This window comes from Epinephelus lanceolatus, chromosome 19 (assembly GCF_041903045.1).
Source record: "Epinephelus lanceolatus isolate andai-2023 chromosome 19, ASM4190304v1, whole genome shotgun sequence".
NCBI classification, from domain to species: Eukaryota; Metazoa; Chordata; class Actinopteri; order Perciformes; family Serranidae; genus Epinephelus; species Epinephelus lanceolatus.
The window spans coordinates 1,069,089-1,083,301 of record NC_135752.1 but is presented as its reverse complement, the minus strand read 5'-3'; the positions used below and the strand labels follow the sequence as shown (position 1 = coordinate 1,083,301).

The window sequence follows — 14,213 nt, the reverse complement described above, 5'->3', positions numbered from 1 at the left end:
AAATACTACATGCAGGTCCCTTCTCTTAATCTGAATCTGGTGCCAGATCATGCTAGTATGTTCTAAACACCCTGAAAAACCTGGTATTCCTGCCTTCTGCACCATGGTATCTATTAAGCTATTCCTTTCTACGTAGCTAGCTAATCTCTGCGCAACTACGCTAAAGAAAATCTTCCCCTCTACATTCAAGAGAGAAATCATCCGGAACTGGCTAAGGTCCACAGACTCCTTCTCCTTAGGAATGAGGACACCCCCTGCCCTACGCCATGCTCTTGGTATAATTTGCTTCTCCCAAACTATTCTTAGCTGTTTCCATAAAAATTTAAGGGTATCAGGCGCACTTTTATAAACCCGGTAGGGGACTCCATTAGGCCCTGGGGCCGAAGAAGCCTTTGCACGTCTGACCACCTATCTGAACTTCCTTCCACCTAGGTGGTCTGACATCCATCTCATGCTCTATCCCTTCTAATGGAGGGATATCGGGTGGGAAACCTACTATCCTATTCTTCTCTAAATCTGAATATGTGTTTCTCAAATATTCTTCAACCTCTAGCCTTTCTGCTTTGAGCTACCCTCCCTTTTCCTGGCGTAGAAAATTCCATTTAGCAAATCCATCAATTCAGTGGAGATGAGGAAAACTATTAAGTGACTCAATTATCTATTTCTCATCATTTGGGAGTCGATTGTAAGCTCTATCCCTTATTATATCAAAATAAGGAAAATCCCCTTAAATGTATGGAATGTGCTATAGGATGAGGAACAGACAAACCACAATGCTGTGTGTCCCATTTTAATGTGGTTGCTTTGTCATGGTTAATTCATAAATGTAAAAGATAACCATATGTTAATGTGAACAAATCAAGCCCTATGCATGATGTATGGTGATGCTAGAAATAATCAAAATGAATAGAAAATACACCTTTTTTACCTCTCTGCAAACAGTTGCCTTACTTAGCCTCTCAGTATCACCAACACTATACAGGAATGTACCGCTAGCAAAGAACCTCAGTGCAGTACAGACTGACTGCACTGTGGTCAGAGACTGGCTGCAGCATGTGACCTTTATAGTGTGTGGTTCCAGCAAACTGCATAGATACACTATGCTCTGCCTGCTGAACTGGTACCTCTCCCACAGATAGGACTCTGTCTGTATCAATGGGCTGGTCCTGTCCTGGAAGACCCTTGGGGCTGGTGGTGGTTGGAAGGCCCTCTGAGCAATGTGGGCCTCCTCATCAACAGGATCCTCGATGAAGGGGCATGCCATTATTTCCTAATTTACTCTCTCTTGCTCTGTCTCTGTCTCTCTCTGGGTGTGTCCCTCTCCTTCTCTGGCCGTTGTCAGTTGACCTTAATTGGTTGTGAATTTGCTAGCCAGTTGGGAACAGAGTGGGGTGGCGTTCACTGCCGTGCATCGTCTGGCAGCCAGGTGAGTTGGTTCATTAGCGTAATGAACGGAGGGAAAGCTCTTGTCATCGAGTGTCTTTGTCTCTGTGGGGGAGGCGGGGCTATGGGCTACACACACGGTGCGAGTTTCGTGAGGGGGAGATGAGGCGGAGGAAAAAAAAAAAAAAAAACAGTTGAGCGTAAGAGAAAGACATGGAACCAAAAACCAAATGCCATGGCCCCTGAGTGGGAGTATTTTGGATTTATACCAAATGACAGAGGGAAGCCCAGTAATAGGCCGGTATGCCAGGTTTGATCTAAAACCATCTCAACAAAAAGAGCGAATACGACCAACTTAACTGCACACCTGAGAGAGAGAGATTGAGAGTCTATTTTTTTGTATTTATTTATTTATTTCAACATTTTTACGTGTTATTTCGGATATTTTAATTTTCTTTTTTGCATTCCTAAATATTCTTGTTAAATAAATGTTTATTTTTCTTTAAAAGGGTGTACTTGCATCAATATGTCTTTATTACCAATTAAGTTTAAAAAATGGTCTAAAAACTGCAAAATTACAACAATAATAAAAATGGTCTTAAAAGCACAATATTACAATATTATCGCTTATCGCATAATTTCTGATGCATCTGTACATCTCATCTGTACAAAAAGTAAAGCATACAGCACGTACGAAATGTACAGAGCTGTAAAGATGTCCCCCATGGTACCAGTTTACCACTAGCTAGCCATAGCTAACTTGTTTGTCGATTGTTTGGTCTGTGAAGTAATAGGACAACTGGAAAAAGGTCTAATACTAACAAGCTGAAAAGGGGAATATCTTCACCTATTGTAGCGGAGTCGGTCCCGTGCTTGTATACTATAGTGTTTCCCCTACCATTATTAGGGGGCGCCCCGCCTCCCCAACGGCAACCCCTGCCCCTCTTGAAGATCAAGATAGTTCTATTTAACTTCATTTTCTATATAGCGCCAAATCACAACAGGAGTCATTTAAGGTTACCTTTCCTGCAGAACAGGTCTTTACCTTGTCCCTTTAATAAAAAACCAAATAGCCTTATGTTATTTATGTTATTTAAACAACAGCATGCCATTTCTGTCTCTACATGGTCACACATTTACAATTCTCCTCTGCTCTCGGTATTGCATATGGCAGAGCTCCGTCCTACACACACACACACACACACACACACACACACACATACGCACACACACTAGTGGTGGACGATAAAACGATAACATATTGTATCGCGATAAACACTTAGGCGCCGTCGATAGAAAAAACGTTTGATAATGTTAATGTATTCTGTCAGGGGAAAAACATGTCGGACTGCAGGGTGTTTCCACAGCTCCACTCCCTCCGCCCCTCTCCTTCTCCGCATACACACAGGTGACAGTCAGTCAATGAGACTTATCACATTTAAATTGCACAACTAATGGAGGTTCCTTAACTATTTCGCTAACAAGTGGGCGAAATATGGATTACATTACATGGATATCATTTCAAGTCTACCTCAGGTTTGCACTAATTTCTACATAGCACTTTCCTCACTACGTGAATCAGTTATGCATAGTCTTCTGTTCAGCTGCTCATATGTTTGCCTGAAAGCATTTAGTTTTAATATCATCTTGTGTATGTTCATTTATTTAAGTGTTTTCTAATGGTTGTGTTGACACTATATTTTCCGCCGCATGCCTTGAATGATGACTGATTGAAATCAGAAGAAAGCTAATTGAGTTTAAAATAAATGTGTTAAAATTTATTTATTTTCTCCTGGTCCTTATTTTAAATAGGTTAGTGAAAAATTATCGATAATTGTCGTTAGCGATCAATATGAACCAGCTATACACTAGAGTGGGGCTTGGGCCGCATTTTGCTGACCGAACCTGACCCGAGTCCGAGACAGTTAAAACCGAGCCTGGCCCAAACCCAACAGACTTTCTGATTTTTAAGTACAAGTCCGGCCCAAGCCACGCAGTTTGTTACCTGAAATAGTTATTATTATGGACAGTAGGGGTGTAACGGTACACAAAAATCACGGTTCGGTACGTACCTCGCTACACAAGTCACGGTTCGGTTTTTTCGGTACAGTAATGAAAAAATAGACAACTATTAAATATCTTTTACTTATTGGTAACCTTATTAAAACATAACACCACAGCAGTTAACTCTTTTTACACAATTTTTGAATGAATCATAATGAATCATCGTAAAGACCACTTTCTCCAAAACCTTGGACAAAAACGGTAATTTGGAGATTGGTCTGTAGTTTGACAGGAGAGAGGGGTCCAGGTTTTTCTTTTTTATAAGGAGCTGCACTACAGCATGTTTGAGAGCAGCTGGAACACACCCTGAGCTAAGGCAGGTATTTATGACAGCAAGAACAGTGGACCCCACAGTACCAAAAACATCTTTGAAGAGGCGAGAGGGAATGCTGTCAGAGGGACAGTTAGTCGGCCGCAGATGCTTAACTATATCTGATAGTGAGGAGAGAGATACTGGCTCAAACTGGTCAAAGACAGCAGGTAAAGGAGGCACAGTGGGGTCAGGACCAGCGGCAGTGAGAGTGGAAGCAACTGGCCTAAGGGCAGAAATTTTTTCAATAAAAAATTTAAGAAAGCTCTCACAGAGAGTGGGCGATGGCACAACTGGAGAGTTATCGCACGGGTTTACAAGGGAGTTAAAAATGCTGAACAGAACCTGGGGCTTATGACTGTTATTGGAGACAATATTTGATATATACTCCATTTTGGCAGCTTTAACGAGTCACTGGTAGGCTGATAAACATTCACGTAAAGCTTCTTTGGAGACGTGGAGCTTATCTTTTTTCCACTTCCTCTCAGCACGCCGACATGAACGTCTGAGAGAACGTGTGGAGTCATTTAACCATGGCTCAGAAAATGCTTTAGAGCGCTTAAATCTGAAAGGGGCAACAGAGTCCAGGATATCAGTGCATGTAAAACACTTAAAAGCTCTTCAGCATTAAGACCATGATTGACATCCAGAGTGCTAAACGTGTTTACGTCGGCATACATGGCAGAGAATTGTGATGCAGTTTGAGGGTTCAACATGTGCAGGCGGCGTGAGGGAGCACAGGTTACAGTCCGCGAACAGGGGATTGAAACGGTAAATAAAACAGGCAGATGGTCAGAAATACATGCTGTTTCACATATCTCATTTACACTCACAGATAATCCATGTGATAGCACAAGATCTAAGGTGTGACCCTTCTCATAAGTCGGGCTGGTCACAGACTGAATGAGATTAAAAGAAGCGATGAGGTTTGAAAAATCACTGACCAGAGGTCTGGATTCACAACACACATGGACATTAAAATCGCCAGAAATTAAAAAGTGGTCATACTTCACAGTAACCCCTGATAGAAAATTGGCAAAGTCATTAATAAAGTCCATATTAAATTTAGGAGGACGATATACAACTGCAAACATGACAGGAGGGGACAGGTTTAGCTCAAACAGTTGCAGCTCAAAATTGGAATAATTGTCAAATAGAATTTGACGACACTCAAAGCTGGATTTGAACACAGAGGCTAGACCTCCACCTCTGCCGGTGTTCCGAGGGGAACTGAGAAATAAACAGTCAGGAGGAAGGAGTTCAGAGAACAGTGTACACTCAGCAGCCTGAAGCCAAGTCTCCGTCAGGAGCAGAAAATCCAGATCACGAGAGGTGAAAAAGTCTTTTAACAAGAAAGTCTTGTTTGCTAGCGATCTAGCATTAATCAGGGCAATACGGAGAGTAAGCTCCTCAGTGGCTGAAGTGGAGACACGAGCCAGCGGGCGAAGGATCCCATGGTCCACACCACCTCTGCGGGCTCGCAACCGGCGGGGCAGAGCAATGGTCTCTATAGGGAAAATGACCGGTGGAAGTGGCAGTGATAGCTGGGGCCTGTGGGGGGTGGTGGCGGGGGAAATAGTGCTGTGAGCAGTTGGTGTTGTTGGCGTAGAAGAAGTAGACTCCGGTGAGGGGGTGTGGCAGGTAAACAGTCAGTCGCGTGGAGCATACTGGACAGCGTGGCAAATGTTTGCTGTTAGCATCTGGCTGCCCAGCCTGTTTGGGTGGACACCGTCTGGCTTGTAAAAGGAGGGACGGTTCCAAAACAGGTTAAAATTGTCGATAAAACCAAAGTTAAGAGCTTTGCAGGTGGACTGTAACCAGGTGTTGAGGTACAGGAGTCTTGAAAAATGCCCTGCTCCAAGGGTGTGTACTGGGATAGGACTTTCCGGTGTCATTTAAAAATCTAAAAAGGGCATTAAAATCCTTTTTAGTCAGCTCAGACTGCTGTTGAGATGCGTCATTGCATCCCACATGGATCAAGACCCGGGTTATGGAGGATGGAGCGAGCGCAGCAGTCCAGGGAGTTTTTTCCAGGATGACCGGGACTGTGGCTCCAGGAAAGCAGTGTGTGGCTGCATTAAAAAATCGGATATTCCTCGTTACTGAATCTCCCACTATTAAAGTGGTTGGGGAGAAGAGGGGATGAGGAGATGAAAACTGCGGGGTCTCATGATTGGATGACGCACGGTCCACACTGTGCGCCTGGGCAGGCTGGTGCGGCGGTGGGGACGCGCTGGCAGACCTGGGAGGCCCGGGAGAGGGATTTCCCTCTGCCTCCGGCTCCTTCTCCTTTGGCTCTGGACGAGGAAGGCCACCGGAGCGTCGGAGCACAGCATCCCTCAGGATCCTACGCCGGGCAGAGGAGGACGCAGACCGGGATGCAGGCCGTTGAAGCTCCGTGGCGGAGGATCCAGTCACCTGAGCACTGTCGGCCAGCAGTGGAGGGAAATCTGCGGTGTAGGCAGTCGGTGGTTTCGGGTCCAGATCCTGACGAGGAGGAGCCGCCGCTGCTGGGGGGACATCAGTTGGGTGGACCGGATTGTTATCAGCAGACAAGGCCGCGTAGTGGTTGGAGAGACTCAGGCGAGGAGCGCCTCTCGAGTCCCTCTTCCGACCGCCGATCACCACTTCTGTCCAGGGCGACTCATGGTTAGGTGTGGAACAAGAGGAGGGCTGTGGACAGATGGAGGGGTCCCATGCAACGGTGTCCTGGAGGGCTACGCTGAGCGAGGCCAACTTTATGGATTGGCTAGCCGCCACATCCATGTAGCTGGACAGCAGCGAGTCCTTCTTCCTCAGCTCATGAGAAAGTCGACGGATATCATCCTTAAGGTCAGCAATCTTTTTATTGGCTTTTTTTTTTAGCAGAATCTTGTCCTCACTGACCACAGCAGGCATTGTTGTTTTGGTTAGCTTAGCTTTGGTTAGCTTAGCTACCAGGCCAGGTATGGCCAACCAACACGGGAGCTCAGTGCAGGGCAGACGTTGCGTATGCACGGAATGAGGCCGCTCCTCGTCGTTGCGGACAGCCAGCTGCCGGTGACGGGGGATGATACGGGTCTTCTTGTTGTCGCAGGCAGCGTTTCCAGCCAACTCCAGGATCTCAGTGGTCAGATGCTCCAGCACAGCCGCCAGGTAGACGGGGGCACCGGCACCGACACGCTCCGCATAGTTTCCTTTGCGCAGCAGCCTGTGAACACGGCTGACTGGGAACTGGAGCCCAACACGGGAGGAGCGGGTCTTTGCCTTGGCTCTGGGGGTTCTTCTGATAGCCAAAATGGTCCCACACCACCGACTTCGTCCTTTTCGCCGGTGAGAAAAGTTCAGCTTCGCCTCCTCCAGCCATGTCTGCAGTTTGCACCTGAGTGAATTTACACTGATTACTGACGTAATGACTGATTGACTGACTGAGGCTGCACCCCAATAATTGTGCTGACTGCAGCAGCTGCACATGCATGATTTCAGAGTGTGTGCCAGTTAAAATGTACGACTGGCACAGAGTTATTTCTGAGTTTTGAGCTCCTGAAGTTCCCATTTATGAAACGTAACGTAGGTTACACCGTCGGCCTTTACCGTCTGAACGGAAAATGGGCGGTTAGTGACACCGTGACATTCTTTTACCGTGGTAAACCGTGGCGCCGGTAACCAGCACATGCCTAATCAGCACGCAGGGTCCGACATTAACGGTTGCCCGAATGCCCGAGGCAAGTAAAAATAGCTGGCGGGCCAGCAGACCCTGCGCAGACATGCCTGATCGGGCAAGCAGCACCGACTCGGACACACACACACATACCGGACAGCCTCTCAGTCCTTAGCCGATAACGTTAGCTCATGTACAACACAGGTACCACACAGAAAGTTTTACAAAGGGTTATAATGTGCTTCTAGTGACTGTCAGATCGCCAGCGAAAGTTGTTTTAAACGCGGACATGGAGAGCATGCTGCCTGCTCTCATGGGACAAAGATCCTCTGAGAAGAAAGACAGTTCACTGTGCTATGCCGCCAGGAACAAACTGGGAGGCAAAGATCTTCTCTGAGGAAGAGGGTTCACTTTGCTGCAGGGTTCACCAAAAGTTTTTTTTGTTTTTTTCTTTTAATAAATTGAACACACATTAAAGAACGAACAAGATCCTGTAGAGAATTAACACATATAATACAATACAATAAACATTGTCAAATTAAATGAAGGAAGAGGATTTTTTTAAAGGCAAATTAAATATTGGGGACATATAAATACTTATATAATTAAAGATATGTAGGCCATGTTAGGCGAATACTCCTGTCAGTGACCCTGACCACTGGCATTGGCAAAAGAACTGGACTTGGTCCCCGGACGCTGCACTGCGGCTGCCCACTGCTCCTAGTGTATACAGTAGGATGGGTCAAATGCAGAGGTCAAATTTCATTTCAATGTATGTAATATGCTGAGAAAGGACAATAAAGAATTTTATTCTAATAATAATTTCTTAATAACTAGGATATAACAAAAGAATAAAGAGATTTCAAAGACTTAAAAAATAAGGGACATTAATCAAAACAACAAGAAACGAGATATATCCCCAGTCATGCACACCCAGTTTTAATAAACTCAGTACTGTTTTTCAACACATATTGTTTTGTCTTCATTAAATGTAGTTAGCACATGTTGTTATTGCGCCATTGGTTTTGGCCTTGGTGCCCCACATTTTGGCCATGATGCCCCAGTAAATTTGTATTTATCAAAGGCCAAAGTGGCCTTGCCCTAAAAATACTCCAGGCCTGTAATCGTGTATTTCCTCTCCTGTTTCTGTCCTCGGAGGGGCCAGTTGCAGTGTGCTGCTTTTTTTATGTGCTGCTGCCTCCATTGACTGAGCGTCTCTGCTGACATAAGATATAAGTCATGAGCAAAAATATGCACCACACAGCCAGAAAAAGAACCTCTTAGGCAGGGCAAGTAAGAATTTAGATGGGGCAAGTAGATTTGAGAAGTACTTGCCCGGCAGGGCAAGTAGGAAAAAACCTTAACGTCGGACCCTGGCAAGTCATCAGTATCGGCCAATATTGGCTTTACAATAAACTATCAGAATTGGCCAACATGCTTTTTCTTATTTTGCACAATGAATGAATATTACATAGCCTACATTGAAAAGCATTCTATTTCATGTCTCCATCTACTGCTGGGCCATCACGATAAGAATATGCATGCATAATGTGATGTTTATTCCAATACAGAAGAGACTTGATGATCACTAAAATTAGGTGGGGAAAAAAACGGATATATCTGTATGAGTATCCGTTATCTGTCAAATGAGATGTTACATATTGGATATTGCCAAAAAATCCAATATCGTGCATCCCTACAAAATCCCCAAAACAACAGAGGTGACATGACCTCTGTGTCCTCAATGGTAGCTGCTGTACTGCCCTGTTTAGGGTTGCCGTTGACTGAAGAAAATCTTAGTCAACATAGGCCAGCAGCACACAAGGTGACATTTTGTCTGAGGACGTCTCAGATTAATCCAATAACATGTTTAAGGATAAGAAGTTGGCTTGTTTGACCACCAACAAAAGGTCTGATACAACACATTGATGATAATCAACATGTCCCATAAAAGGCTGGGAGAGTCTCACATCAGCCTGCTGACAGGCTGGATTGAAAACATGTCACTGTCTGCAGTGTGTAGAAATGTCTTTCATCATCACTTCTGTAGTATTACTGTCCTAATGCTGCTCAACCAAGTAGCTGAGTTCATAAAGACCAAAGAATCTTCCCTGGGTTGTATTCAGGGATATGTTGATAGTACAGATGTGACACTCATTTTCCTAAAATTATAACTCAGTGGGTAATTTCCCAAAACACCCTCAAAGACTAAAATGTCCTAGTTTACCAGCGGTGTAACGATCCATCGATCTGGATCGATATAGCGATTTAATGATCGAACCATATTGTCATCTTTGGGATATGCTTTTATTTTGAAAGTCTGTGTCACTGTCAAACAGCGGCAGGCAGATGGCAAGTGGCCAAAAGAAAGATGATGAGGATAACATTATTTACTCAGGAATAAATCAGCAGTGTGGAAATTATTGGATTTCGGAGAAAATAAGGATCAACAGAGCACATGCGTACGTAAACAATGCTGTTAGGAGATAAAACACAACGTAACGTTACCTGCCTGGACGAGCGTCTCACTCCACTAACTTCTCACTACAGGAACATTAGATGCTCTGTTTTAACAATGTTCGGCTGGAGAAACGTACATGAAGGCTGAAATTCAACCAAGCTGTTCTGTCAGGAGATGGAGTGACTTTAACCACTGGTGAGTAATAAAAATAAAACCGTTACATGTAATCTGTTAAGCTATGATGAGAGGAAAAATGTCTGCTAGCCGCTAGGCTAATCAATCAATCAATCAATCAATTTTATTTTATTTATAAAGCCCAATATCACAAATCACAATTTGCCTCACCGGACCCAATGCAATGATTGGTCGGAGTTTTCTCCTGTCCTGTCTGTCTTCCCCACGTGGAGGCCTCCGACTGACCTAACCGCTCGCGTAGCATCCCCCACACAGCCTCCACCCCTGAATCTGTGAGACAACAAATATGCTAGAAACAGGGAGGCTTGTGGATATAAACTAGTAACAGGGAGGCTTGTGGATATAAACTAGTAACAGGGAGGCTTGTGGATGTAAACTAGTAACAGGGAGGCTTGTGGATGTAAACTAGTAACAGGGAGGCTTGTGGATGTAAACTAGTAACAGGGAGGCTTGTGGATATAAACTAGTAACAGGGAGGCTTGTGGATGTAAACTAGTAACAGGGAGGCTTGTGGATGTAAACTAGTAACAGGGAGGCTTGTGGATATAAACTAGTAACAGGGAGGCTTGTGGATGTAAACTAGTAACAGGGAGGCTTGTGGATGTAAACTAGTAACCTGAGATGACCATGGTTTCGCCTGGAGCTGTCCCGAAGGGAAGATGCCGGCAGCGCTGTGACAGGACGCAGGAGCGGGGGAGCGCGGAGGGGTTAGCTCTATGCTAACAGCTAACCCCATCAAACCAGTTGTTCCCAGCGGCCTTCTGGCGAACGTCCGCTCACTGGACACGAAATGGATTACATCTGACTATGGAGATCCACTAACTGAGGAGTGAGGGACTGCTGTGTCCTTGTGTTCACTGAGACATGGATGAATGGTAACATATAAGACGCCGGTGTTGAGCTAACGGGGCTAACACTACACAGAGTAGACAGGAAGGCAGCATCGTCTTGTAAGCTCCGTGGTGTATACACAAACAATTCATGGTGCTGTGATGTGTCTTTCTTATATGTTGCACAAATTGTTTTTAAATGTTTTGTTTCTTTTTCCTTGGGGTAACTGAAATGTCAGTTCATTTTTTGTGCTGTGCATAAAAATGACAAAGAAGTTCAGTTCAGTTCATAATGTTATATATGACAACACAGCACCCAGTTGCTAATGGCTAACGTTAGCCCACTGTAGCGTAGCCTCTGAAACATTAACGTTATCTTCCCTGTGTGTTTCCACTTACTAGTAACGTTAACGCTACTATCTAACGTTAGCACTGTAACCTTATTCTAAAACTCATCAGTCATCACTGACTCTGGTTGAGTGGTGGTTGATGCAACTCCGGGGTTGCATTTGTAACGTTACACTCGCCCTCCTCTTCCGTGTATCTAACGTTACCATGCCAACGCCTACATCTATCATAGATGTAATGAGGACGTAATGGAGGAGGGGGGAGTAGGCCGTTGGAGGGAGGTGGAGCTGCAGGAGGAGGAGGATGGGACTTTGGAGGGAGGCGGGAGTTGTGGATGTTCAAATTTTTTCTAAGTGCTGTGTGAAATGCAAGAAAGGTAAGAGTTGCTTTAATGACTGTTAGGTCATAAGCGTTTTATGAAAAGTTTTATGAAAAAGATCATATTTTGGGTTAAATGAAAAGATTTCTTCCAGAAAGGTCTCTCTGACAGAAAGCCCTTAAGGTTAATTATCCCATTTGCAGTTTTATTTGTGTTAGTGGGTGGAGTCAGTTTAAAGTGAAATTTACTGTACTTACTATGTGTTGTTTATGTGTTTTATGGCCAAAGATAAAAAAGAAAGAGGTGGCAGCGTCTTCTGTAACAGACTGTGGTAAATGGGCATTTAATATCACCTATATCGATCGCAGACCCTTGAGTCATATCGAATCAAAATCGTGTCGTGATGAAACTGGTGATTTACAATCCTATAGTTTACCCAAAGCTAATGGCAGATAGCCCCACAATCTATGCAATATATCCGAGGAGTGTCATTAGGCTAACTGTCAAAGCCCAGCATTCCTGTTCTTCGCTTTAGTCCTCAAAACTAGCATCCGGTTGAGGAAGAAAATGTGACTCAGTTACCATGTTTCCACTCTCTGTAATCTTCCATACACAAACATGTTCCTCGTTCACCGCTGGACATCTCGGTCTACAAAGCTTTCCACTAACATTCCTGATGTTGTGAATGACTAACGTTAGTGGACCCCAAAACCGCAAGAGACCCTCGAAAGCGTTGTTTTTCGACTCAGCCTGTGGAGTAACGTTAGCCAACCAGCAGTGTTTTTAGCCTGTGTTGCAACAAGTCAGGGCCTTGTACAATACTGTGCCTTCCTCTGTGACTCACTGGAACAAAGCTAACACAGCAGCAGACTGCTTAGTCTCCGTTAAATCACCGGATAATCATTCTTACTTGATTCGGGACCCCATCCTTGTTGTAAGCCCGCCGTTGCTGTCGGCAGCGGAAAACAGTGCGCAGACGCGTTGGCCTGTCCGGAGGTTTGTTTCAGACGCTAACCTGTCACACAGAGCTGTACAGCGCCATGGTCTGTGTACACGCGTATGATCACGCTCTGCCCCGCGCTGAACTATGGGACTTGTAGTTGCATTTTAGAAGAGCTGTACGTCTGTCATATGAGCGAATCTGGTATAGAAACTGCATGTTCCACAATACACATGGTAGACGACGGTTGAGTCGCGTGATAAGATAACGTTTGTTAATCTAGATGCCGTTATTTACTTTTATTTAACTTTACTTTAAAGCTCTTCAAAGAAACTTTACGGAAAAATTACAATTCATATTGAGACAAGTAAAGTGCTACTAGTGCCAAAGTGCATAGGCACAATGATGTTGTAGAAAGTGACAGTTTATGTCTACTGTGTTCTATGAAAGGCCCGTTCTTCTGCAACTACCTCAGACTACTGTGTCACTGTCACTCACAGTCCTCTCAATTACCTATTCGCATTGTGTTTTCCATATCCCTAATCAAACAATCACGTAATTTTTCGTAATAGTTATTTATGTTCAGACGCCAATTTATCTTCAATAATACAACAAGTGGCAGATTTATGGCACAGATCAAAATATACCCCAAGCCTTTTCAATTGATCCCAGCAGTGGTGTAAGGAAGTTACAACTGGCCCCAGCGCACACTATCGTGCATATTGTCTTGACACAGAGTCTTGACATTAGACAGCATCAACAGACATATTACCCAGCAATCATCATTGGATTTCTGATAAAAATATCAAAGAAAATTAACCATAATTTTTTCTTTTTTCATTTTGAGCCTCACCAAAGCTACAAATATGTTTCCTTGAGCTTCCCTGAGTGACTGGGAGGAAATGCATGACTCTCCCTCCACCATAAATTAATTAATAGATTTCTAAAACCTACCCATTGATGTCTGAAAGTTAAAAGTTGAAGACAAAGTTCTTGAGTTACAAAAAAAAAACCCTAGGTTTTTTATTCTTGTCGTGCATGGCAGCTTTTAAGACTTTTTAAGATTTAAGATTTTGATGAAATCTCACTATTTTAAACTCACATTAGGTTATGTTTTTTCTGAGAGAAGTTCATTGCACATGATGTGTCCAAGGATGGTTGGAAATGTAAGAATCCAACAATACTTTCTGTTTTTACAGTTTGTGGCTGTGATAAATGATGTATGTCTTTAGGTGATTTTTTAAGAAAACATGACTTTCAAACCTGCCCACATTTTCTTTTGAAAATTTTCAGTAAAAATAAATAGAAAAAACAACCACTTAAATTTGTATGCCCCTACCCAAAGCCAAAAATGAAAAAAAAAAAAGTCCCTGTCCAGTTCTTTAAAATATATATATATATATATATATATATATATATATATATATATATATATATATATATATTTGACATGCCTTCCCCTTTTTGCACTACCCCCTCCCCCTCAGAAGTAACAAACAGTTCCCAAGAAGATGTTGCTGTGTCTCATTGTCATTACAATGACTCATTGGACATTTTTTTGTTGTCACAGAGCAGCTCTAACAGGAAGTCCTCCCACACTTACCAGCCAGCGGACATCCCTAACACTCTCTGAGACGTTATAATTTTTTTGATTTTTAATCACCTCTGTGCTTTCATCATTAGTGAAATGTTTATAATCATTAATCCCCCTTATTTAAAAGTA

At 43.6% G+C, this 14,213-nt stretch overlaps 2 protein-coding genes across 2 annotated transcripts in view; one reads left to right on the top strand and one right to left on the bottom strand.

The window, feature by feature from the left end:
* Nucleotides 1-12,616, bottom strand: part of dennd1a (DENN/MADD domain containing 1A) — a 201,118-nt gene extending 188,502 nt beyond the window's left edge. Inside the window, exon 1 of the mRNA XM_033646211.2 lies at nt 12,461-12,616. Within this exon, the coding sequence (XP_033502102.1) occupies nt 12,461-12,477 (17 nt within the window). The 5' untranslated portion in view covers nt 12,478-12,616. The remainder of the gene's footprint in view (nt 1-12,460) is intronic.
* The window catches only part of nek6 (NIMA-related kinase 6), a 112,438-nt gene continuing 109,744 nt past the window's right edge, over nt 11,520-14,213 (top strand). The window contains exon 1 of the mRNA XM_078162371.1: nt 11,520-11,607. Within this exon, the coding sequence (XP_078018497.1) occupies nt 11,535-11,607 (73 nt within the window). The 5' untranslated portion in view covers nt 11,520-11,534. The remainder of the gene's footprint in view (nt 11,608-14,213) is intronic.